This window comes from Andrena cerasifolii, chromosome 2 (genome assembly GCF_050908995.1).
Source record: "Andrena cerasifolii isolate SP2316 chromosome 2, iyAndCera1_principal, whole genome shotgun sequence".
In the NCBI taxonomy this organism is placed as follows: Eukaryota; Metazoa; Arthropoda; class Insecta; order Hymenoptera; family Andrenidae; genus Andrena; species Andrena cerasifolii.
This window is the reverse complement of record NC_135119.1, coordinates 15,951,242-15,974,152: the sequence shown is the minus strand read 5'-3', so window position 1 is coordinate 15,974,152 and position 22,911 is coordinate 15,951,242. Positions and strand designations below refer to the sequence as shown.

Below are 22,911 nucleotides of genomic sequence, written 5' to 3'. Positions count from 1 at the left end.
AAGGAAAGAGCGTGATCGTGGTTTCGCCCAACCGATTCCTCGACTCACCTGCCGGCCGGATAGCGCTCGATGGCTGTGTACACACGGACAGTTTGTTCTTTATCGTATTATCGTGCACCCGTGCGCTGCGGCCCGGCGTAGACCTAATCTTGATACCCATTTTCGGGAGAGACTTGTTTCGCAGCGATGCGCTGTAACGGCGGCTAAGGGAATTACCATTAATTGACGGTGGCCGCGTCTAACGACACGTCGTAATTGCTCGGTAAGGCAACAGGAGACCGCAAGAAAAGGAGCGCGACGATTCGCGGCGCCCCTGTAAAGCGATCCAATTGCGCCCCGCGTGCTCGATAAAGTTAACGACCAACGGGGGCACCCGACTCGGTCGCGCTCGGGGCGGATCGGTTGCGTTCCGCCGGGAACCGCGAACCGTGCCCCGGTAATACGCGCGGAAAAAGGCGTATCGATTGTAAACAGCGACGCGAAAAAGTTTCGAGCACGATCGCCCGGCAATCATAGGTGTCTGCCGGCCACGTGGCAGCTGCTTCAACAGCTGTTGCCACCCCGATGCATCAGAAGGTGCGCCGGAGTCTCTTTTTTCCTTCCTCCTTGCCTCCTTCTTGCTGCTGATTTTTAATGTCGCGATATCACGCGCGGAACGCGGCGCTGCTCGCGTGTGCACGCTCAGCCGCTCATCCGCAAAAAGGAGCTCTGCTCGCCTGCCGGCAGCGCGCCGGCCCCTCTCGGACGTGAAATTATCTCCTGTTCATCTCCATTCACAGTTCTTGCGCCGATTGACAGCCACAAAAGCACTCGCGCCACCCGCTCTAACGAGAACCACCCCGCTGAAATTGTTAATTCTCGTCTACGAGACACCGGCTTTAATTAATCGCCGTTGTTCGCCGCGCAAGACGCTGCGCCGCGTCTTTCACCGGGCGAGACGGCCTTTCAATGCGCGGTGCTCGTGTACAGGGCGTTTCAAAAAGTCTCGCGGAGGTTTTCTGTGGAGACAGGGGTCGGTTCTGTGTAAATAGCACAAGTGGCAGCAAGGTGTAATGTTAGGTGTGGTATTAGACGCCACAAATATATTTTGCAACCAACAGAACTGTAATCTGTAGCTCGTACTGTGCCACACCCCTTTGCGCTTCGATCAGAGTTGGGCAAAATGTAATCTAATTACAAATTACGATTAAACTGTAATTGTGCAACTGATCACACAATTTTTTTCTGTAATCGTTTATTTAGATAGTTGACAAAACCAAATGGTCAGCTGCCTAAATTAACAATTACAGAAAATAATGTGTAACTGATCACACAATTTTTTTCATAATCGTTTATTTAGATAGTTAACAAAACCAAATGGTCAGCTGCCTAAATTAACAATTACAGAAAATAATGTGTAATCAATTACACAATTGCAGTTTAATCGTATTTTGTAATTTGTAATTAGATTACATTTTGCGTGTTCGATGCTAGGAATATCATCCCCCACTACTGTGATTAAACACAGAATTATAGAGTAAAAGATAATAGACTGAACCAAATTCAGAGTCAGAATCAACGCAACGCGGTTTGAAATGTTTCTCGAAACCGGGTTTGTGACGCGCCCTGTACACGCGCGTGGCTCACGAAGAATTTGATATAATAGGGCGATCAGTTGCAGGGCGGGCTCATCTTGAGACTGCCGAAGCCACTGTACAAGCCCGTTTTTACGTACAAGCAAAATTGCTCGTGCAACGCGTGTTTTTCTGTCCGCGTTCCTCCCCTTTCTTCGCCGGGGAGCCGTACGCATGGCCGAGCCAACGGAGTCTGGGATATTGATCAATTAGGAAAAAATTCGTATGGAACGTCCCCGTCAACTTGCGAAATCAATTTAAAAAAAAAAAAAAGAGGCACAGGGACAGAGTAAACGTACGTGAATAGGGGGTGTGTAGGAGTGTTGCTCGTTTTCACCGAACTCACGGAAACGGGACTGTGAAACGTGCTTTCCCATTTCTCTACCGTTCCACTTCCCCGAACATTTTTTCGGCATTTCCGAACTCAGCCATCGCGCGAAATGTAACGTATCGACAGATGCTACTATGTCCACGCGAACTTTTCGACATCACCGCGTCATCGAATCTCGGGCGAAGCTCTTTGCGATGCTATCGAAACGTGTCTCTGGGAAGAAGGCAGATATCCAAATGCCAGGGGTATTATAAGTCCTGGAACGGACCGGGGAATTTCTATCGCTGTGAGAATCTGAAGAAAAAAAAAATAACGCTTAACTTATTCGTTATACGCGAAAACACGTTGCGCACGTGCTTGGATCCTTATTTTCATAATCGATAGGCAAATCCAATGGCATTCAAGCTGGAAAGGAAACGCCTTTGTATACATATGCATATGACTGCGTGACCTTCTTTCGTGCCAAAGGCAAGTGGAAATAACACTCCAACAGTTTTTGATCTCACATTTCTGGGACAGTCTGTATGGTATGGAATTATTTTCCCTGGCGCCACGACACTCATTATTCGACCGTGAGTTCTGCCGTTCTCAGCGGCACGCTCGCGTCGATTCACTCCCTTGCGATTTTACTTTCAAATTCGCGATTACGCTCGGCTTTGAAGCTTCGATAACGACGTATTATCGGTAGGGAGCGACGGCGGGACGACTCCGCGGCGTTTCTGCACCTCCGTTTCTTGCCGGGACGCTTGTCTTAAAATCACCATCATTACGTTCTCAAATTCTGGCTCTCACAGACGTACTCCAAGTGCGCGGAAAGATTGCGCGAGGTAGGGATGAAAAGGGAGGGTTCCTTGAGTGACTGAGGGGTTTAAATCGACTGTAAAAAAGCCCGCGGTGCAGGTACTCGGTCTGAGCGATTTGCCGATTTATGAAAACAAACTTTCCTTCGGACACTTTGATCGTCGACTCGTTCGCGATATAATGGAAGGGAAGCTACAGTGAATAACAGAATTGTTTGTATTTTGGAAATATTTTAAAATGAAGAGAACCTTTGTCGATTGGATCCGTCGACTATCTCTTGATAAATGTGAGACGCTAATTTCCTTAAAGAATATAATTGAAAAAGAAAAGGGAATAATTTTCGTATAATAGCAGGATGTAGTAACACGTTTTATATTAAATTATCGACACAGATTTTATATTCTACGCTGTGGATAAATACGGTTAGAGATCATAGATGAATTCTTTATGGTACGAAGAACTTGAGCAGAATATTTTTCTGGAAAAACTGTCTCCAATGAAACAGCACGACAGAAGTGTTCCAAAGGCGTTTATTCAATGCTCGCGTCGCCAGACAGAAACCATACGTGGATACAGTTGGAAGAAAAAAAAGCGATTAGAATTTGCAAAAAGAGAAGAAAATACTCATCGAAGCCTGTGGACTTTTGCCGCAATGTTAGGTACATTTTGCGGAGGTACCTATTCAATGTAGGTATATTTGAAATTCTAATGAGAAAGCCAAATAAACAGTCCAGTCTCAGCGATCTGAGCGTGCTAATAATTCTCTAATTGATCTCATAGATCTCTCCACATCTCGCGCATCCTCGGCGAAGGGAGAATCAGAATCATCGATTTTCATCGATCGAAAATACTCGACGAACATCCCAGCTTAGATATCTTGAAATCCGCATTGTTTAGACTACCATCGAGATTAGACCGAAAGCCATTGACGAGGCTTCTAAAAATACGTGTCTATTACGATCGCGGAGATAATAGTCGCGAAAGAAGGAAGCGAATTCTGCGAAATCTTCCGGCACGCTACGAATTCGTGGGCACTGTAATCTCTCTCTCGCCTTAGCCCGCCGCTCGTGAATCTCCGCCTGTCCTCGTGCAACTTCGATTTCCGCGCTGATCGAGCGTGGCGCTCGGGTCGACCGGCTCGTCTCGCGTTTTCCAGTACGCGGCGGGACGTGAGCCAGCGGTGTCGTGCGAGTTGCGATTTGTTTCGGTACAGCTGTCGCTGGGGGGAAAAAAAAAAAAAAAACAAACGGCAACGTTACTCGGCAATACAGCTCGTGGCTCGAGAACGGATCGCTCGGCTGCGCGGCGTGGTCCCCGCGTCCACGGTGTTCCCCGGTGCTTTAGCGCGGCGCGTCGAAAGTCCGATTCCCGGGGGACTCGCCGCGAGAGTGGTCGCAGAGCACGCGAGCGCCTGGCATCCTCGCCCGTGGATCACGGTGGCACGTGGTACCGCTAAAATCACGTTCATGCACGGGGTGAGTTGGGCGAACTTAATTAATCGCTCGCGCTTCGCACGCATCCCGAGGACGTGTCGCGGCGGTCACGCGGCACGTCACGATCGAAAAGAATCCCCGTGCGTTCCACGTCCACGCGCGTGTCCGCTGGCGGGACGCGAGCGGAACTGCGCGACCGTTTCTTCTTTTCTCTTCTGCGTCACAGAGAGCGCGGAGCTTATGCCACGGCGCCGATAATTAATAAATATTGTGCGTTCGCCGGCGGTGGTGGACGGTGGGGAACGGGTGTGGAATCGTTTCGATCTCGTGGATACACCGTGGATCGATCGCTGGTGGTGTCTGCTTGAAACAAACGTAGCCTCTATCGTTTGCGCAGTTGGCGATCCCCCGTGTAACGGTAACGCGATACGAAAAGCCACGCGGTTTCGGCCGGGCGAAGTTGCTCGCGTGACCGGCGTGTTCTCCATCGTCGTCCCTGCGGGAACCCGCGCTCAATTCCACCGATACCGAGCAGAGCGCGTACGGCAAGAACTATTTCCACGGCTCCGGCCGGTCCTCGACGAGTCGCACGTTTTTTCTGGTGTCGACGGAGAGAGAGAGAGAGAGAGGTAGTCGCCTTCTCTGCACTTGCTCTCGAACGTTCGCCAACTCTCTCGGCTGATTCCTCGGGGGACATCTTCACCTTGCTTGCCTCTGTGTGCGTGTTTTGTGTTTTTATGTGAACCGTGTATACCGCGGACTTGGTGTATCGGGCTCTATCGGAGGTGACCAAAGTAAGGTTAAATATCGGGAGCAGGAGAACAGAAGGGCCTGGGAGAGAGGCAGGCTGGCGGGAGGAAAAGCCCAGGCTCCCTGGAAAACAACGGGGGAGAGAAATCAGTGCGGTTGTTTTTTCGGTATGCCGTTGCCAACGGGTGCCGTTGTTGCGTCGCTAACAAACGAGGACAATGCTATTGGCTGACTACCAATAAGTCAACGATGAACCTCGCCGTATCTGCAAATTCACAGCGCCGCCCGTTCGTGTAAGTGTTCACCACCAACCTGTTTACATCCGTTTTTCGTAACACTTTGTACGCGGCTGCGGATATACGTGCATACGTCGGTCGCAGCGCGTCTCCTGTAATACGTTGGCATCGAAACATCGATGTGTTCTAATCATTTCTGACTTAAAATATCTCCGCTTCGATCGGTTGAATTCAACCACAGCGCATTCATAAGATCACTTATCTTCGGTTCACTGAACGCCGCCAAATTCGAAATCCTCTACTTCCACCGCGAGGTTTTGGAACTTGAATTTCTGGCTTCGAAATCTTACGATCTGACAGAGGAAAACGCGATTGATCTCGAATTCGAAATTCCAAAGCGCCCGACAGATATCACAGAGATTATTCCAAATTTCGAAAATCACAATTTAAGATCCCCTCTTTCGACAGCGGTGATCCACAATTCGATAAGACTCCAGCGAACTGTTCGGCTAACGTTGCGACTCACGAAACGCGGGCAACGATTGCGTTGCAATCGCGGTGCAATTATCAAGCAGAAAACAAGTCGAAGCGCTCTTTGTTGCACGTCTCGACGCGAGGGCCCAGTTTCGCGGAATATTCCCGAGATCCCCCGCGAAATTTCACCGAGCCTGGCGCGCTCCTTCGCGTTGCGCAATTTTTTCTCCCTCTCGAGGTGCGTAATCTCGAGCGCTTCTCGATCCCGAGCGCACCGGAAATCGCGCAGTGATACCTACGCCCTTGCCCGACGGTTTAACGGACGACGCGGCGGTGCGAAATGAAATTCTGACGCTAGCAGCTCGCATTGTTCGCCGCTATCTTCAGTCCCCTCGCGTTCTAAACCGTCTGTAAGATATCGCCGCCCGTACCCGCGGATTTAGGTCACTTTTGCGAGTTTCGTAACCGTTTCGAGCCGGACAACTGGGTACCGCGGCCTCTGTAACCAAGTATTATAATGCGGGTCCAATTCCTGCGCGCGCACCACGCTTCTTGCGCTTCGAAACGTAATGGGAAAAAGGCGCGGCGTTAAGGGGCGAGAAGACGCTACGCTTTCGTTGTAATTGGCGTTCTTCTCTCTGATAATTCCGGTGGAACGCACGGGGCCTGGTTTTTACCATTTTTTTTGTTTAAGACTCGAGTTCAAACTTCTGTTCCCACTAGGTGCTCGTTTAGAAATCGTTGCTGAAATATGTTTCACCGTTGCGATATTAATTGTCTTCGCATGGCTTGCGAACGTGACTTCACGAGCAGCGGGCACGGGAAGTTGGTAAAATTTGTTGAAAGGGAACCGGTTTCTACGAAACTGTTACGCTAGGAATGAATTCTTTTAATGTTGTAACGTTCGTGAAATGATTGGCAAATGCTTTCAACTTTGCGCGAAACTCTGAGAGACATGCTGGTTCTTGCTGAGAAACGATTGGGGAAGTAATACCGTGGCTCTTGAGGCAGTTGAAATCGGCCGGCTGTCTTAAGAATATATGTTTTTCTTTCTGCTACGAAAAGGATGCAACTTTTTAATGCGTCGGTATGAAAAATTTATTGCCGCACTTCGTACAGCTCTTCTAGTATTGACAGTTGATTATAAGGGACACTTGTTGCTGTCGAAGGGCGCGATTGTATTGGTGGCTTCCGGGTGCGAGGCTCGAGCTATGCGCCGCGTATTTCTAGCAGCTATTTGTTAATGTCAATGTGAAATTCCTTGCTGCGTTCTTCGAGGTTGTACAGCGTGATTCATCGCTCGACTTGAGCCTATCATCTCGTATTCAATATCCGAAGAACATAAGATTTAGGGTAAATGTGAGCTACCCAATAGTCAGCCTTTTCGGAAATAAATTGTTTAGAAATAAGAAATTAGGAATGAAATCTGGTATATTTAAACGAAACAACGATCAGTGTACTCTCTCCTTCGAATATGGGAAGTTTCTTGCCTTTAGCGGTAAAAATATGAACTGCAGAAAGCTTTATTGTGTTGGCGATTGGATGGTTGACGACTGGTGAGTCAATTTGAATTAATTTAGTACTGTAGGCGACACTTGGAAATAGTATACCTATATCAACACTAATACACAGTTTCTTATGTTCAAATCTTGAATACGCGATTAATAACATTCGAATGAACTTTTCGCGAAATTATAATTGCATTTAAACTTAGGTTAGTAAGTATTTTTGTAGTGGCCGACTATTGGCATTCAAAATGTAAAGAAAAACAATTGTATTTACCAAACAAATTAAGCTGGTAATTTAAATTTTTTTAAGCTTATAATTTAAATAATTAGAATTTTCAGGAAAAATAAATTTTTAAATTTCGAGTACACATGAATTTTGAACCACTTAACATTCTGACGATTAACAATAACTATACTATAGGGTGGCAGATATATATATATATAAGCTGATAGAAGAACCTGGCTGACTACTGGCATATGAAAGGCTGGAGTTAGGATTTTACTGGCTGACTATTGGTAAAAAGGACGTTTCTGGGTATTTTAGATATTTTAAATAAAAATTGTTATACTATTAAAAAAATCATCCACACATTTGAAAAATAGATACTTTAAAGAATTTAACTGTGAACAACGCATTTAAAAAATAGTATATTAATAATAACAACGCGTAACATGAATTTCCGTTTTCCCTTAAATGGCCGACTACTGGCACACTTACCCTATAATAGGCCTGTCATGGATGGGTATCCCACAAAACAGCGTGGGTAAATTGCGAAGATGCTTTCTTCGTTGTACAGCGAATACGTGCGCTGGAAATTGCAAACACTTGCAACAAGGTCGAAGGTGAAAAATTTAACCAGTTAACTGCGTGTACCATTATTACCATTTTCTAGTATTACCGTTTAACGGAGTACCCCTTACCACTGTTTTTACTTAAGGGGTCAGTCCACTGCGACAGTTCGAAAAATAAAGCTATTTTTCAAGATTTGTTTCTCCGTGGATTCAACATATAATGCAATAAATCTTTTTGGCAGTTATTAAGCTACTCTTATATTATACAACAGAAAAATTAAAAGAATTTTTTAAATTTGTTTTAAAACTTTAAACGCGGTTATCTCAAAAGAACATTTTTTCAACTGGTGCAGGTGATTGCAATAAGACAATTTTACTGGTCAGTCTGAAATTTTTACATGTTATTCAGCACATCAGTGACTACGACCGGGACCACGGAAATCTATTTTGATTAACCATTTCATACTTTTCACAAGGCAAAATGCTGAAAAATTCACCGCATTGCGACACTTAAACTTCAAACCTCCGATATTTTGTTAATTTTTTATCGGTAAAAATAATCCTGGTTCCGGCGGTAACCACACTTATAATGATTACATCACACTTTGAATTTTTTGTTTCAAATGCGTCGTTCTCCCGGAATCGCTTGCACCAGCATCACACCGCTTTCTCAAGGCGCTCACATCAGTGCGATATATATTTAAAACAAAAACAGTTAAAAATTTAAAATAATTTTTTTTTATATTGTCAATAAGTGTACTAATAAGTAGACAAAACATTATTTACATTGGACATTCCGTTTACTAAAAAATAGATCCTAAAAAATGACAATTTTTCACGACTTCACTGACCCCTTAAATCAATCAAGCACTGAATCCCAAATACGTTCGTACTAACCATGCACGGTGTACAAGACTATAATATCCTCAAAATTGCATGATAAGAAACCGTAGATCAGTGGTAGAAAACTGAATTCTACTTCTAGACCTTATCGCCTTATTCGCTTGATGCTTGAATTATCTAAGAACGAGCTGTTCCGGTAATTCGTTCGCTATGGACATTCTCAGGCCACTTACATAGAGCCGTGCCGCGTAATCGACTATGGAACGATTAGGCGGTACGAGGGAAACCTGTCGCCAAGTTAGAGCAGCCAGAGGCCCCGATCCATTCGACTGCGTATAAAGGAACTCGAGAACTGTCCTTCGCGTTCTTCATTCTCGCTTTCAAGTGATTCAGCATAATCTCGGGAGAAATCGGTGCAATCGTGCCTGTTGTGCGTCATTCTGCGAACTAGGTAAACGGTTCGCGCGCCAGCTTCGACCTGGCGAAACCGGTGATAATATCTTTCGCCACATTGTTGTGTAATCTCCACTTTGACCTTTCTCTTTTCTCCACTTTCTATCTGTCCCTTTCGTTCGTAACGTATTCAGTTTTATTTTCACCGCATCCTCGATCTGTATTCGTCGCTTTAGGAAAACGGAGTGGAATCCCGTGCATTATTCAAGGCCCGGTGAATCCTTACGCCCTGATTCTACGGTATTTAGTTGAAAACTATGTCGACTACTCGGTTATAAGTTCCTAATGCTCCAAACTATTTTCTATGAAAATTACTATACCGAATTCCACTTAACCCGGCGGGAAGCGCACCCCATATTGTAACACAGGTTGTCGGCTATCGGGTCAAAAATACCCAAAATTGAAACGTAAAAAACCACTTCTAAAACCACGTTTTAAAATATTTTTTTTAACTTTGTAATTTTTATGTTAAAGTACAGTGTTTTAAGAATCGAACAAAATTTATGAAATATCTTAAATTTTTTATTAAAGTTCTTTAAAAAATTGTAACAAAAACTCAGTCTTCATATTTTCGCAACTAGCGCCACTGTGGTAAATTTTACCCTGTAGCGCCTCACGCCGAGTTAAGAGTAGACTCATTCCGCGCAACGATGACTCTGAGGAGGCTGTTGATTGGTAGGCAATCGGCAGAGAAAGAGCTACGACCAATCGCATGCGCAGGCAGTAGTGGGAGCTGCGCAGATCGGTTGCAAATCGGTGGGGGCGTAGGTGTACTCTTATATGGAATGCTACGTTACAAATTGTGGTAACTCACAAATTCGAAATTTTGTTTTACTGGTAAACGAAGGTACCTGCCCCTACGATTTAAGCTCGGTAGAGGAAGCGCAGCATATTTGGAATACTGTTGGTAATTTGGAATACCGAAGTATCTAATAAGCTACTAACGTTATTTAATTTGTAACACCGTAGACAATAGGGGCTAATGACCTGTCAACGAATGATATTCGTGGATGAAATATGCTTAAAATATGTCAAAACTTTAGAGTTAAACACTTAATCTACTGATTTGCGCGTTCCTCCTATGGATCCGTATCAGTTTCGCGATAATTTCAAGAATAGAAAGTGTGACATGAAATTTTAGTTATCAATGCCACGATGCTAATTCGGAATACCGAAGGTGAAGGTAATTTGGAATATTCCAAAGCTTAGCGATGCTTTTGTTTCACGCGTAACCGCCGCGTCGGTTTGGACCAGCGCTATCCATTTCTATTTACCTAAGATTGTTCCTACATTGTGATTTTTCAATCTAATTGGATCACAAAGGAAACAATTTTATCATCCACATGTTTCTTCCAAGTTAATAAAGTGAAGGTAAATTGGAACACCGGTATTCCAAATTACCTGCACCTTAACGAAATCGATACTTCCTGTCGTTTTTCATTTAGACCAAACTTTCAGTTACTTTTTGTTTTTTTATTATTACTGAGAGTTTGAAATATAAAAGTTTCTTAGCTTCCCTATGATATTACGCAGTTTTATTTCTTCCCATCCTCTGCCGTAATTTTTTATTCGTCTTAAACAAACTGGTATTCCAAATATACTGCACTTCCTCTACTGTTCACCGCATTATTCTCTGCGTAACACGTTTAAGAGTGGTATCTGTGTACGTTTTCTGTTAGGACCTTGCCTCTCAAACATAGATGTTCACTGTTTTCATACTGGATATCACCGAACTGATAGATCATTAGATTTATCTTTACACAAGGACTCATTTCACTCAATGTTGCGCCATTCTTACCGCTGCATTTTGCCAATTCTTGAAGACGTATTTTTTTTTAAAACGAAGCTTTGCACGACGAAAGCATTCTATTCCACAGTTTCGACGAATTCCTACTCTTCTGGTGTACTCCAGGATACATAGAGAACGCATAATTCCACAGCAGATATGGCAAGATTCTCAGCAACTACCAACTTAAGGCCCCCCCTTAATGAATTTCTACAGAATCGGTTCGCCGAGCGCAACACGTTAAAAAACCACGCGCGCAGAATCTCGCAGCTTGTCAGCCCGCTCGCTTTCCCTCCGCTTTCCTTCCCTCCCGTCTCCTCGGTCACCGCCATTTACATCTCCGTTACAGCCTCTGCCTCTCGTTCGCTCGGCTTCTCTCATATTCGCCCGTTTGTTTCGCATTTTCGCGCTTGCGTCGAGCTCGCCGCTGCTCTCTCCGTGCAAGGCGCACGTAAGTCGCAGCAGCAACTTGCTAATTCCTCGCGCAGAAATATCTCGAGCTCTCGTCTGCGACCGTGGATCGTTATTGTGAATTTCGTCGTCCTAGAATAAACTCCTCGAACACGCCGGGATCACGAGCAGGGAGGGGCAGGAGAAAGAGCAACGGCGGCGTGCATCCTCCTGTCCTTCGCGGCTGTCGGGGCCTTTCCAGTGTCCGCATTAAGGCGGATTCACACGGTTCAGTGCCGTCAGTGCGAGTTTTAACAAAATATCGATTCCCCTGTTTTCGGGGACGGAGCAATTCAACTTGCCCGTGTCAGTCACTGACGGCACCGAACCGTCGCGGAATCGATACGTACGGATCCGCCTTTAGCCTCTCCTCCTCCGCTAATCACGTTCGTTTCCAGAATCATCGATTCACATTTTCGCTGTATCGCTACTAGCCGCGCGAGATGCGCAAGAGCCTTGAATCCCCGCTTCGGTTGGAGCTGCCACTTGTCTGACTTCCAAGGTTCTTTATTCAGCTTTCCGCCTCGTTGAATATCCGAATTCGAATGAAATTCAAAGCTGACTGTATTTTATCCTGCTTTATCGTGCAGACGCACACTGTTAACGGCTTTCGTCGTCGTTTCTGTTGTAATAGGCCCTGAATGGATAACAGTTATCGTCAGATCCCATGATTTCCAGCCGCTGTTCCTGGTAACCTAAATTCTTTTAATACCGCGCAGCTGTCAACGCCTTTCCCATCAGCTCGATATCTCGCCCGCACTAAAATACCTCGCTGCGTTACTCTTCCTTGCGTTCCGCGACAGAATCCCGGCATCCCACGCGTGACTGTCGACCTCGCGATCATCGCTTCCTCTCGTTTCGCGTTTACCTTCTCCAATCCTTTCTTCTCCACACCCACGCGCGCGAAAATTAGATCGGACGAAGCATTCTCGCAAGAGGAGGGAGGGGGGATCTGCGATAATTTCGTTCGTTGATGGAATCGATAGATAGCCCCTATCGCGGCCGTGGCTCGCGGCGCTCGGGAAAGGAACGCCGCGCAGCGTCCGAGCCTGTTCCAAGAAAACGAGGAGGCATTGACATACGCGCGCGACGAACCCGCCGGCGTCGGCGGATATGCAAAGAGAGGGAATTATCACCGGCTACCTGGAAAGTGGCAGTGACTCGTTGCGTATGTGGGAAAGCCCCCTAAGGATCGTTGTTCCTCCCTCCCCATCTTTTGCATTGCAGAAAAGCGGATCGCCCGGCCGCGCTCTGGCTCTCCGGTGGCAGCGCCGACGATAAAAGGGCCAATGTTGCCTCCGTGGTGCGATTACGTCAGTGGTTCGCCAGTCTCTGCATAGCTCCGCGGTGAAATTGACGATGATTCGTCGCCGTTCCCGCGCGTTGACTCACTGCACCTTCCTCCCTCTCCTCTACCCTCTATTCACCCCCTGCTGTCCCGCCTTTCTCTCTCCTACGGTCCGCTCTCCGTTCTCGCGCGTCGCTGCTCGTCCTTTTCTTTTTTTATCGTCTTGTTCTTCCACGAACCGGCCGGAAATCGTTGTCGCTCTCCCGGCCGCGGTTGTCGACGCCGTTAAGCGCGCCACGTGTGATACGCTCGCCTCGCAAGGCGAAAGGTAGCCAGCCGTAATCGCGCACGATTTTTAATCGATCCCCCCACGGTCGCTGCGATTTATTCGTACAACTCGGTGATCGAGACACGCAAGCGTTGGATGGTTACTATTTACGGGCTGGGAGATGCGTAACGGGGTCCCTCTGGATCGCTTAACGCTTGAATTGTCACGGTGGAAGTTTTAGATGTTTGGGAGGATTGTAAAGTTCGCGGAGCAAAGTAGATCGTGATTTTTAATTATGGAAATGTAGTGGTTACGTTGAGTTCTTTGTGATTGCAACTGCTTGAATGTGAGAAATACCTTTTCCCTTTGAACGGAAGGATCGAACGCGGTGGATAGCACCGTGGGCCACCGGTGGCCCACGTGTCGCGGAACGTGTCGTGTGTTTTGCATTCGAGTCGTCCTGTGTAGCACCTGTGCAGCACCTGTAAGCATACACTCGGGCTTAACAGCGGCTATCAAAGCTGAGTCTCTCGCCCCTTTACATTTACATTTTTTATGACTCTGTTTCTTTTTCTTTTATTTATTCTGCTTTTTATTTTACATTTGTAGGTATTCTTTGTACTGCGCGCACAATGTGATCGTAGTGAAGATGCATAGCTTACAAGTGTTTGCACAGTCTTGTGTTTATTTTTATTTTCAAAAAATGGTAGTGGTGGGAAATGTTTTGAAAATGCCTTTCCACGTTGAAGTAACCAGTAACAGAGTCATTTAGGATGTTTTTAAAAGCGAATGCTTCTGTACTTGATTGAAGTAACTGTTCGCTGGTAGCTGTTACCAGTGGTTATGTAGTTAGAAACTTTTATGCATAGATTTGTGAATAATAAATAATCGGAAAGGGCAGTCGTGACGTTCCTCGAATTACGAGTCCATAGCGTCGGGATCCACCGGCGTGACTGTATTTTTTCCCGTGCCTTGTATTTTCCACCGTGAGCGTGAAATTGCTGGCCTCGCGGAAAAATACGCGTCTCGAGAGGACGTCCGCTGGATTGCATTAACAATTTTTCTGCCTTTATCGGACCGGCGCTTGGAGAACGAAAATAGGTGCACGTGTGGCACGAGATACGCTGCGCGTAAATCCTTGCATACTGCGTGAACGTTATACATATACATGTGCAGCAATTAAAGAGCATGTAATACGTTAAGTTATCTATATTATTTTCGAAGACGAGTGTTATAAAAAAAATACTAACGTAGAAAGTATTGGCAATTTTTCATGAAAAACTAGACGACTGTAACCTATTTCCAAAAGTCAGCCAAGGATACCGTACCAAAGATACCTCAAAATCTTAAAAATCTTGAAAGCCTGGAAAATCTTCAAAATCTGGGAAATCTTCGTAATCAGGAAAATATTCGTAATCTGGAAAATCGTAATCTGGAAAATCTTCGTAATCTGGAAAAATCTTCAAAATCTTAAATATCGTAAATATCTTCAAAATCTTAAATATCATAAATATCTTCAAAATCTTAAATATCGTAAATATCTTCAAAATCTTAAATATCGTTAATATCTTCAAAATCTTAAATATCGTAAATATCTTCAAAATCATAAATATCGTAAATATCTTCAAAATCTTCAAAAACTTCAAAATCTTTAAAATCTTCAAAATCTTCAAAATCTTCAAAATCTTCAAAATCTTTAAAATCTTTAAAATCTTTAAAATCTTCAAAATCTTTAAAATCTTTAAAATTCTCAAAATCTTTAAAATCTTTAAAATTCTCAAAATCTTAAATATCGTCAATATCTTCAAAATCTTAAATATCATAAATATCTTCAAAATCTTAAATATCGTAAATATCTTTAAAATCTTCAAAATCCTCAAAATCCTCAAAATCTTCAATATCCTCAAAATCTTCAAAATCCTCAAAATCCTCAAAATCTCCTAAATCTCCAAAATCTTCCAAATCTCATAATTTACGATCACTGCATTATTCTATGCACCTCAAGAAGGTTCGCAGCTAGGACCACCCCGCTTTCCACTTCACGGAAATTGCCTTGATCCCCCTGCTCGCCAAATAACATTCCCACGGACTTCTGGATCGGAGAGGAAACGATATTGCAGGATGAGGCTCGCTCGATTCGTCCCGAGTTTTCTCGACAGGCCTTCAGAAGTTCGGAACGTAACGAGGTTAAGCCTTGCCGGCGATGCGTGTGACGTGTGTACTCGAATCCAGGCTCGGCAACGACAACTCGATGTTATTATCGGGCTGAAATAAACGCCACCCTTTGTTTGTCAGTCAGCAGTGGTCGTGCGCGAAACTGAATGTAAAGTTAAAAATAAAACCACCGTTTAGCGGTCCGCGTATCGAGGCCGGCCGCCATAATGCTGGCGGGCTCCTCCGTGTGCCGGAATGGGGATTCCGGCATTAACCGGGACGAAGTCAATTGAAATTCTGCTGCATAATACCCTGGGACGGTCCTTTTTTCTTCAATTCCTGGCCCGTTTCGCTCTCGCGCGGTTTTCTGTGCCAGTCGTGCCACACGCGCGGATTCCTGCACATTCCGCGGCGCTCCTCCGCGCCCCGACCTTGGCAGCCTTCGACCGCGGCGAAGAGCGAAAAAATCTGGCGATTTTTGGGAGCAGGAAATTAATATTTCTTACCCTTAGTAATACGATAATTTAACCGAACGTTGCGGTGACATATTATCATCGATCGACGTTTGAGGAACGCATTTATTACGGTAATTGTGCTATAAGTGGATTTAAGGTGGTAGTTGCGGCTTTGCGCGAAATGTCCTGGCTAAGTAGACGAGTACGAGTCAATATAGTAAGAGTGTCGTAGCATCTGTTGCAATGATCTAGCTTTTACGCAAGGACGAACTACCACTTCGTTGGTGAATTATTTATTGAGCATAAACACAAAGATAGCGAACGTGTAGCCGCTATACTGGAGCACAACTGAAGTTTAGTATTTCATAGACGTTTCTAAAAGGCTGACTTAAAATTATATGTTGCATTGACCTTCTACAAATTTTGATAGGTAGTAGAGGAAAAAAAAAATATTATTTGGAATCTCACTGCTTCGTTGTACAGTGGGCGATGAAATTATTATAGCCACTTGCATAGATTGACGGTTTTACATTAAAGCATTTAATTCTTAATGGAAAGCCTAATTACATTGTTTATGAGGCATTGATGCTTGCAAATTGCAAATATACACTTGGCAAACCCTGATCACCCGCTGTGTGCAGTTTCTGAGTTGTGACGTGTGATATATGTAAAAAAAATTTCTAGGCGCACGTTTGATGCAAATTCGATGACAAATGAGCGGTTCATTGCAAGTTTGAAAAATTTGCCAAAAATAGGATCGAAAACTTATCAACTCAATAACTACTAGGGTAAACCAACCAGCGAATGACTGAATTGTTGAATCTATGGATTCAGTAAATGACCGCATACTTTTAACAAGAATTGTACTTATTAATGTTGGCTTAATACGCGTAACTAAAAATATGGGATATTAAAAGTGCAACCACACTCCATTTATAAATATATAATAATTTTTTAATTTGTAATTAACATTTCTTTCACTGGTATGCGGTCAATTACTGGTTGGTTTACCCTACTTATTTTATGAAAATATATATTTTCAATTAGTGTTCTCATTCGAATGTTAAATCAAATCAATAATTTTATAAACAGTTTTTTAAAGACGTACATACATATTCTTAATTAGTGTTCTCATTCGAATGTTAAATCGAAGCAATAATTTTATAAACAGTTTTTCAAAGATAGAGTTGCACTCTTGCTGCAAGGTCCTCTAATTTCACGTTCCGTCCGCGATCGTGTGTCCGGCCGCGTTTAATGACATTAGCGATTTAAAGGAAGAAGCGACGGATGGGTGTTTCTAAAGTCGGCACACTGTTCGCTCAATCGGTTTAATCGAGTCAGGTCGCTGTTGGGTCATATTCATACAGAAAATATTCCTACGTCAGCGGCTCCGCTGTCGTTGGTCGCCGTTCCCTTCGGTTGATCTTCGGCGGAGGATATAGATTTCTCGATACGAAAAGCCGCAGGATACCGTTGCCTGAGTCACTCGCATTGTAGTCAAATTTATTCATTCATTACGTATCGTGTGTCTCACGCGATACAGCCGGGGCACCCGCGTCCTGCGTTAGCCGCGACCGCGGCCGACGCAAGTGTGCGAGCAATAGACGATAACCGGCGCCGCGCACATGTTCCTTTCTCGGAATGCTCGAAACGGAGCGTCGCGAGGCGCAAAACCCGCCCTTCTTCTCGCGGTCCGCGCGCGTAATCATCGGAACGGGGGCGAGCTCTTGATTGAGAAAATTAGCAGCTTAATTTCCCAGTTCCGCAATTACACGACGAATCCGTATAATCGCGGGGCATTAAGAGCCGTCCCAGTGCGCGCGCGGTGCCCGGCGTGCACCGAGCGCCGTGCCGTTAGCTTCATCGGCGCTTAATTGAAGGACACGCGCGTGTTACCTAAGAGTCTGGACAGTGTTAACTCGGTGTCGCAACGAAGAAAGAAACGGGCACAGTTCTATTGGCAGAGCCAAGACCTCTGTCTCCTGTCACGTATCCTGTCGCCAATTTCGAAACGCCCTGTACAAACCGCAAGCTCGCACGCGACTCGCGCCCGCGTTATTTATCGGTTGCGCGACTCTTGCCGCGCTCCAGCTATCTAAGAAAACCACGCTTTGCCCGTGACGGAGCGAAACTGTCGCGGCGCGAAGCACAGCTACGCGAATGGATCCTAGGCGTACCTTGCTCCGCACTCGGCGGGCTGCTCAATGAACGTAGACGCACGCCGTGGGACTCGCGGACCGTTAATAACCTCGCCAGAGCTGAGTCACAATTTCCAATCCGCCCACCGGTGCGCCGTTGCACTTGGGCTCACGGTCGGTGACATCGCGAGACTCTTTTTTTTCTCTCTCTCTTTTTTCTTCTTTTTTAATCTTTTCCCCACTCGCGGATCTTCTCCCCGTCGCACAGTGGTTCCGAATCGCTAAAAAGCGGCAAAGCCCTCAAAACGTACTTGAATTTAGTCAGAAATCGGTGCTCGGGGGCTTTTCGGGTTGCTGATTACGAAACTGAAATTCAAAATTTTTTAAAATTGGCGAATCCAATGTGGCGGTCGCGTATATCAGAAACATATCAAATTTGGTCTAAACTTGGTATCCTACAGTTGTCGAGGTCGCTGATTGCGAATCTGAAGTGAAAATTGCAAAAAACATAATGGCAGATCTAATATTAGTGGTGTAAACGTTGATTTCAAGTTAACTTTTGTGAAAATTCATTACTTTCCGATTTTTTACTAAAACGATATAATTAGAACGTCGATTTTAATACAACGAGGTTAATTTAAAAACATTTTTAAAAATTATTGTGAAAATTTTATTTTTTCCGATTCTAGTGAAAGAAACTCGACATTTCTCCGTTTAGTAGGTCACATGGTTCAAGTATATTGTCGAAAATGATAAAAGAGAACTATGGATTATAAGCGTTGTTTGAAATAACGAATGCTGTTTTATTCATATACTAAATACACTTGGCGCTTTAAATTTAAATATCTTAAAAAACCGCAAATCTCCGCAAATATTCTCAATTGGTTATCATACTTGACGTGTTACTTTATATCAAGAAACTTGTTACAGCATGACACTCGGTGACACTCATCTTTGTTTTCCTTCCGTTTTATTAAAACATCACTTAGATTTATAACACATTGAGAAGGGAATTGCAAGGGTAAATTCAAAGATACTTTACTTTGCCTCTGTTGAAAGTTTATGTTTATAACACCTACTCTAATGGTAAACTGTTTCACATATTCATCTTCTCAGATAAACTTTCTCCGACACATTAAACACGCTGCCATTTTCAAGACATTAGAGCATGAAATTTCGTCAACTTTGACGGCCTATGTCTCAACAAACAATCGATATATTTAAGAAATTCAAGCGGTATTTGAAGCACATATACAACAAATCTGCTATAACATCAAAAAGCTGCTATATACTTCGAAAATTGAATTTTGGCCAGCATTTGACGATTTGGGACCACTGTGCGTCGTCGGTCCCATCGCTGGCGCGGCTCCGCTTGCCGGACTTTGGCAGCTGCTCGGTGGAGTTTCGCGGTTCCACGCGGCTTGTTGACTGTTTTTCCTCCCGATGAATCATTCGGAATGCACGTTACGGTGCGTGCAGTAGGATGCAGACGGAACGAGGAAAGTCGAGGCGAGTCTAGATGCCTCGCGGCGGGCGCACGTCGCCGGCACGATTACCATTTCCGGCTAGATACGTCGGGGTCAGTCTTTTATCGGTTCGCTTTCCCATCGGTAACCCTTTCGGTGCTACGAGCGCATGTACAGCGTTCGTTCAGTGCGTGGAACGCTCATAGGCGTTCAGCGACTATGGTTAAGAGATGGGTGTGCAGGAATCCCGCACGAAGGATTAAGGAGCGCAGCGTCGTGGACGCGTCTCTCTCCACCTACTCGGCTGGCGTCGGGCGATCGCGAGTGCACGGTAGCCGCGCGTCGCGCTCGCCCGCCCGCCCGCCCGCCCCACGGCTCCGCAGGCGCCAGCACGGTGCAGCTTTCTCGGCCAAGCTAGGCCACAATTGCACGCGCTGGCGTCGCAGCCTGCAATTTGCAGCCGGCCCGCCACGCACTGCGAACGTCACTGGCGCATCTCGCTGCGTCCCTCCGCGGTAGGTAATCGGCCGCCACGAGGGATCGACGCGTCTCCTTGCCACTCAGGGACGCGACGAGTTGATCCGCGCCGCACGGGGCAGTGCAGCTGGCGGAATACGTACTGCTGGATTCCTTAGCATTCTCGGCGGAGCCAGGCCCCGACAAATGCGGCTTCAAGTCTCGTAAAAAGCTTTCGAAGTGAACATTCGGGTACAGTTGAGCAATATGTACTTTCGACGCTCTTTAGTGAGTAGGGGAAAGGTGGGATAGTCGATCAGCGGGGATACATGATCGTATCAGCTTTTTAATTAATATATTGGCAATTTGTGCCTGCTGCCACGCTATCGTGGTAATGTTTGTATTATCGCAACACTTCACGTTGCAGGTTTCTTTTGGGAGCATGGGATAATGTTGGTAGAAGCTTCGATCTGATTTGCAACCAAAAAGTAAATATTTCGGTCTGCTTGTTCTTCCTCCTTTTCGAGTAAATGTGGTTTTTTCAACGATTTGAAATATATTAAGTAAAAACAGCCATTTCTGGTCTATTAATGCTATTTATTGATTGATATAAATATTTAAGGTAAGTTTAATTTCTCGTCTTTTTCGAATCGAGTGCATTGAGGGATACTTGATCAGTGTGCGAGGTGGGATACTTGAACAGCTGAAAGCGCCCCAAAAAGAAAATCTTTTCTTCGTTATCATCCTAATCAGATGATATTTAAGTGAAATGTCTTTTAAGAATGCATTCATCTTGTTTTATGTCATAGAATTTAATTCTTCGGTTTTATTTTTTCAGTAATTCTTTCAAGTTTGTTAGAGTTTACTTTCTTATTATGATATTCCCTTTATTTCATGTTATTGACGAAGATAAATATTTTGTAGAAATTTAATGTGTTATTTACTCTTAAAGTTCACTGATCAAGTCTCCCCATCGGTGGTGGATACTTGAGCATATAATCACTGCCAGAAAATGTTGAAATTCAGTCATTGAAATTAGTTTTCAGCCTCTCAAATTTGTACAAGTACATAGAGAATACCCTAAGAACCACAACTTAAATAATTAAACACAAACAAAGCAAACCATTATCATTATTTCAATCAAAAAACAAAACTGTGATCAACTATCCCACCTTTCCCTTATGGATATCGAAGGGTCAAAGAGGTGGGATGAAAATCCTTGGACGTGGAAACGTAAGGGGACCAGGTGAAATTTAATGAATACCTATGTGCAATAATGTTTGTTGATACTTCTGCGCTGAGTGGAAGTCGTCACCTTCAGGATAGTCTTCGGAGTTAGAAGCATGGAATGTATCGCGATTCGACGATAGTCTTATCGAAATCCAGAAGTGTCGACCTATATATCGGACCGTGTGCGTAGACAGCAAGTAGCTTAGGTGGTGCTTGGCAAAAGAACACCTTGCCTGTACTGTTATAGCACTACATTTTTTACCCGACACTTTATTGCTCTCCACTTTTTTACGCGCCACTTTTTCGAAATTGAAGTGATCTACTTAGTCACCAGATTCTAGTGCAACTAGATTTCCCTGGCGCAGACAAAATCGATGCGGAAGGTGCCAAAGGTCGACAAAGGAGCGGAAAAAAAATTTGACGCGTGTACAGCGCGGGCGGCACATCGATACGCACAATTACACACGGCGGAACACGCTAACGAACTAACTCGTAATGACAATAGTTGGATTTAAAACATCGTTGTGCTGGTATTCGCGGCAAATAAAGGGTGTCTGTACAATTAAAAACTGCAGCCGGGGAGGGGAGGGAAGGCCCCCCCGCTACGTGACTGGGTAGAAAAGTTTTATCGACGCACAATGCGCTCGTTGCGTGCTACATCCGCGCGAATATCCTACGCAACCGATGCTCGAGTTCGTTCCGAGCAACATTATTGCGGACCGCGGTGATAGTGAGCTACGCCAGCATTACTGCCTCGCGATATTAATAATGCCTAAGCCGGTTCACTGAAACGTACATATGTACATAGCTGCAAAGTGGCGCGAGACATCGGGGCCTAGCGATGCTACCTAGAAGAATCGAGAATAAATTTCTTACGAGAAGGGAGTTCCGTGAATTCCAGCTAGCTATCGATCAGCTGCTACCTATCGAGCTAACAATTATTGTAACTAATTCCCTCGAATTTTCACTGTATCGTCTACATTATAGATTTATCGACATTTCGAAGCGGTCGTTATGCTTCGTCGGTTATCATTGCTACCGCTGGTTATCATTTTCCTTATCGAGTGTCGCGGAAAAATGGTGAAAACGCGGCAAGGTTTGCCATTAATCGTGAAGCGTGTAACGCCGAGTACAAAGATGGCAGCGTTCACACTCGCCCCGTGTGTCAATATTAACCATCCGCACAGGCGTCTTATCTTTCTGGTCGAGAATGAAATGCATATCGTCCCGTATCGCTTTTCAATATGATGCACACTATCTGCCTGGCTCGCCCCGTGTCCCGCCGTTCGACAACTTTCGAAAGTGTTATAAATCACCTGCGCGTTATGCTAAAAAGTTCCATCCCGGCTGCCAGAGCCTGGAACCTATGGGTATTAACCCTCCGCTGATAGAGCGAAACCTATGCTGGCTGTACAGTAACAAAGGTTTTGAACACGACTTACCCGGCTTTACGGTGACATTCTTCTATTGTAAAGAAACTTTTGTATAGTAAATTTGCCAGATAGGGATACTGTGGAAAGGCTTGTGACCTTTCAGTCTCCACTTCTCAGAGAAAACTATTAGTCTTATTATTTCTAGCATATAAGAACGCCTCCATTCCTCGAACTGTCGTAAAAAGGATATCAGGAAATATGAAACAATCGTGAATCGCAAGGCTCCGCAAGTACATCTCCTTAAGGGGGTATTCTAGTCTAGACACTCGTTTTTGAAGATGATATTTGGAAATTAATTCTGGAAAACCTATCGCTCCTACGGGACAGAGGTTTCGCACACATATTTAGTAGTGTTTGAACTGTCAACACAAATTTTTGGAATGCATTATATTGAAATTTGTACAAGTTACACGTCGAAGCGCAGGTGATGTCATCGAAAACCGGCCCCATCGGGCGCACGAATTGCGGCCGTCCTAGTCATCTGAAACGAAAGTACCAAAGATTTTTTTAAACTATATGAGTGTAGTTATCGTCCGAACTAGATGTAACCAAG

At 44.8% G+C, this 22,911-nt stretch overlaps 1 protein-coding gene across 6 annotated transcripts in view; it reads left to right on the top strand.

Moving 5' to 3' along the window:
- Window positions 1-22,911, top strand: part of Imp (IGF-II mRNA-binding protein) — a 106,474-nt gene that overhangs the window by 70,625 nt on the left and 12,938 nt on the right. Inside the window, exon 1 of one of the 6 annotated variants that reach the window (XM_076806810.1) lies at window positions 4,227-5,221. The exons of the other annotated variants lie outside the window; for them this stretch is intronic. Coding sequence (XP_076662925.1) covers window positions 5,178-5,221 — 44 coding nt within the window. The 5' untranslated portion in view covers window positions 4,227-5,177. Of the gene's footprint in view, window positions 1-4,226; window positions 5,222-22,911 lie in introns of those variants that run through there. 6 annotated transcript variants of the gene reach the window in all.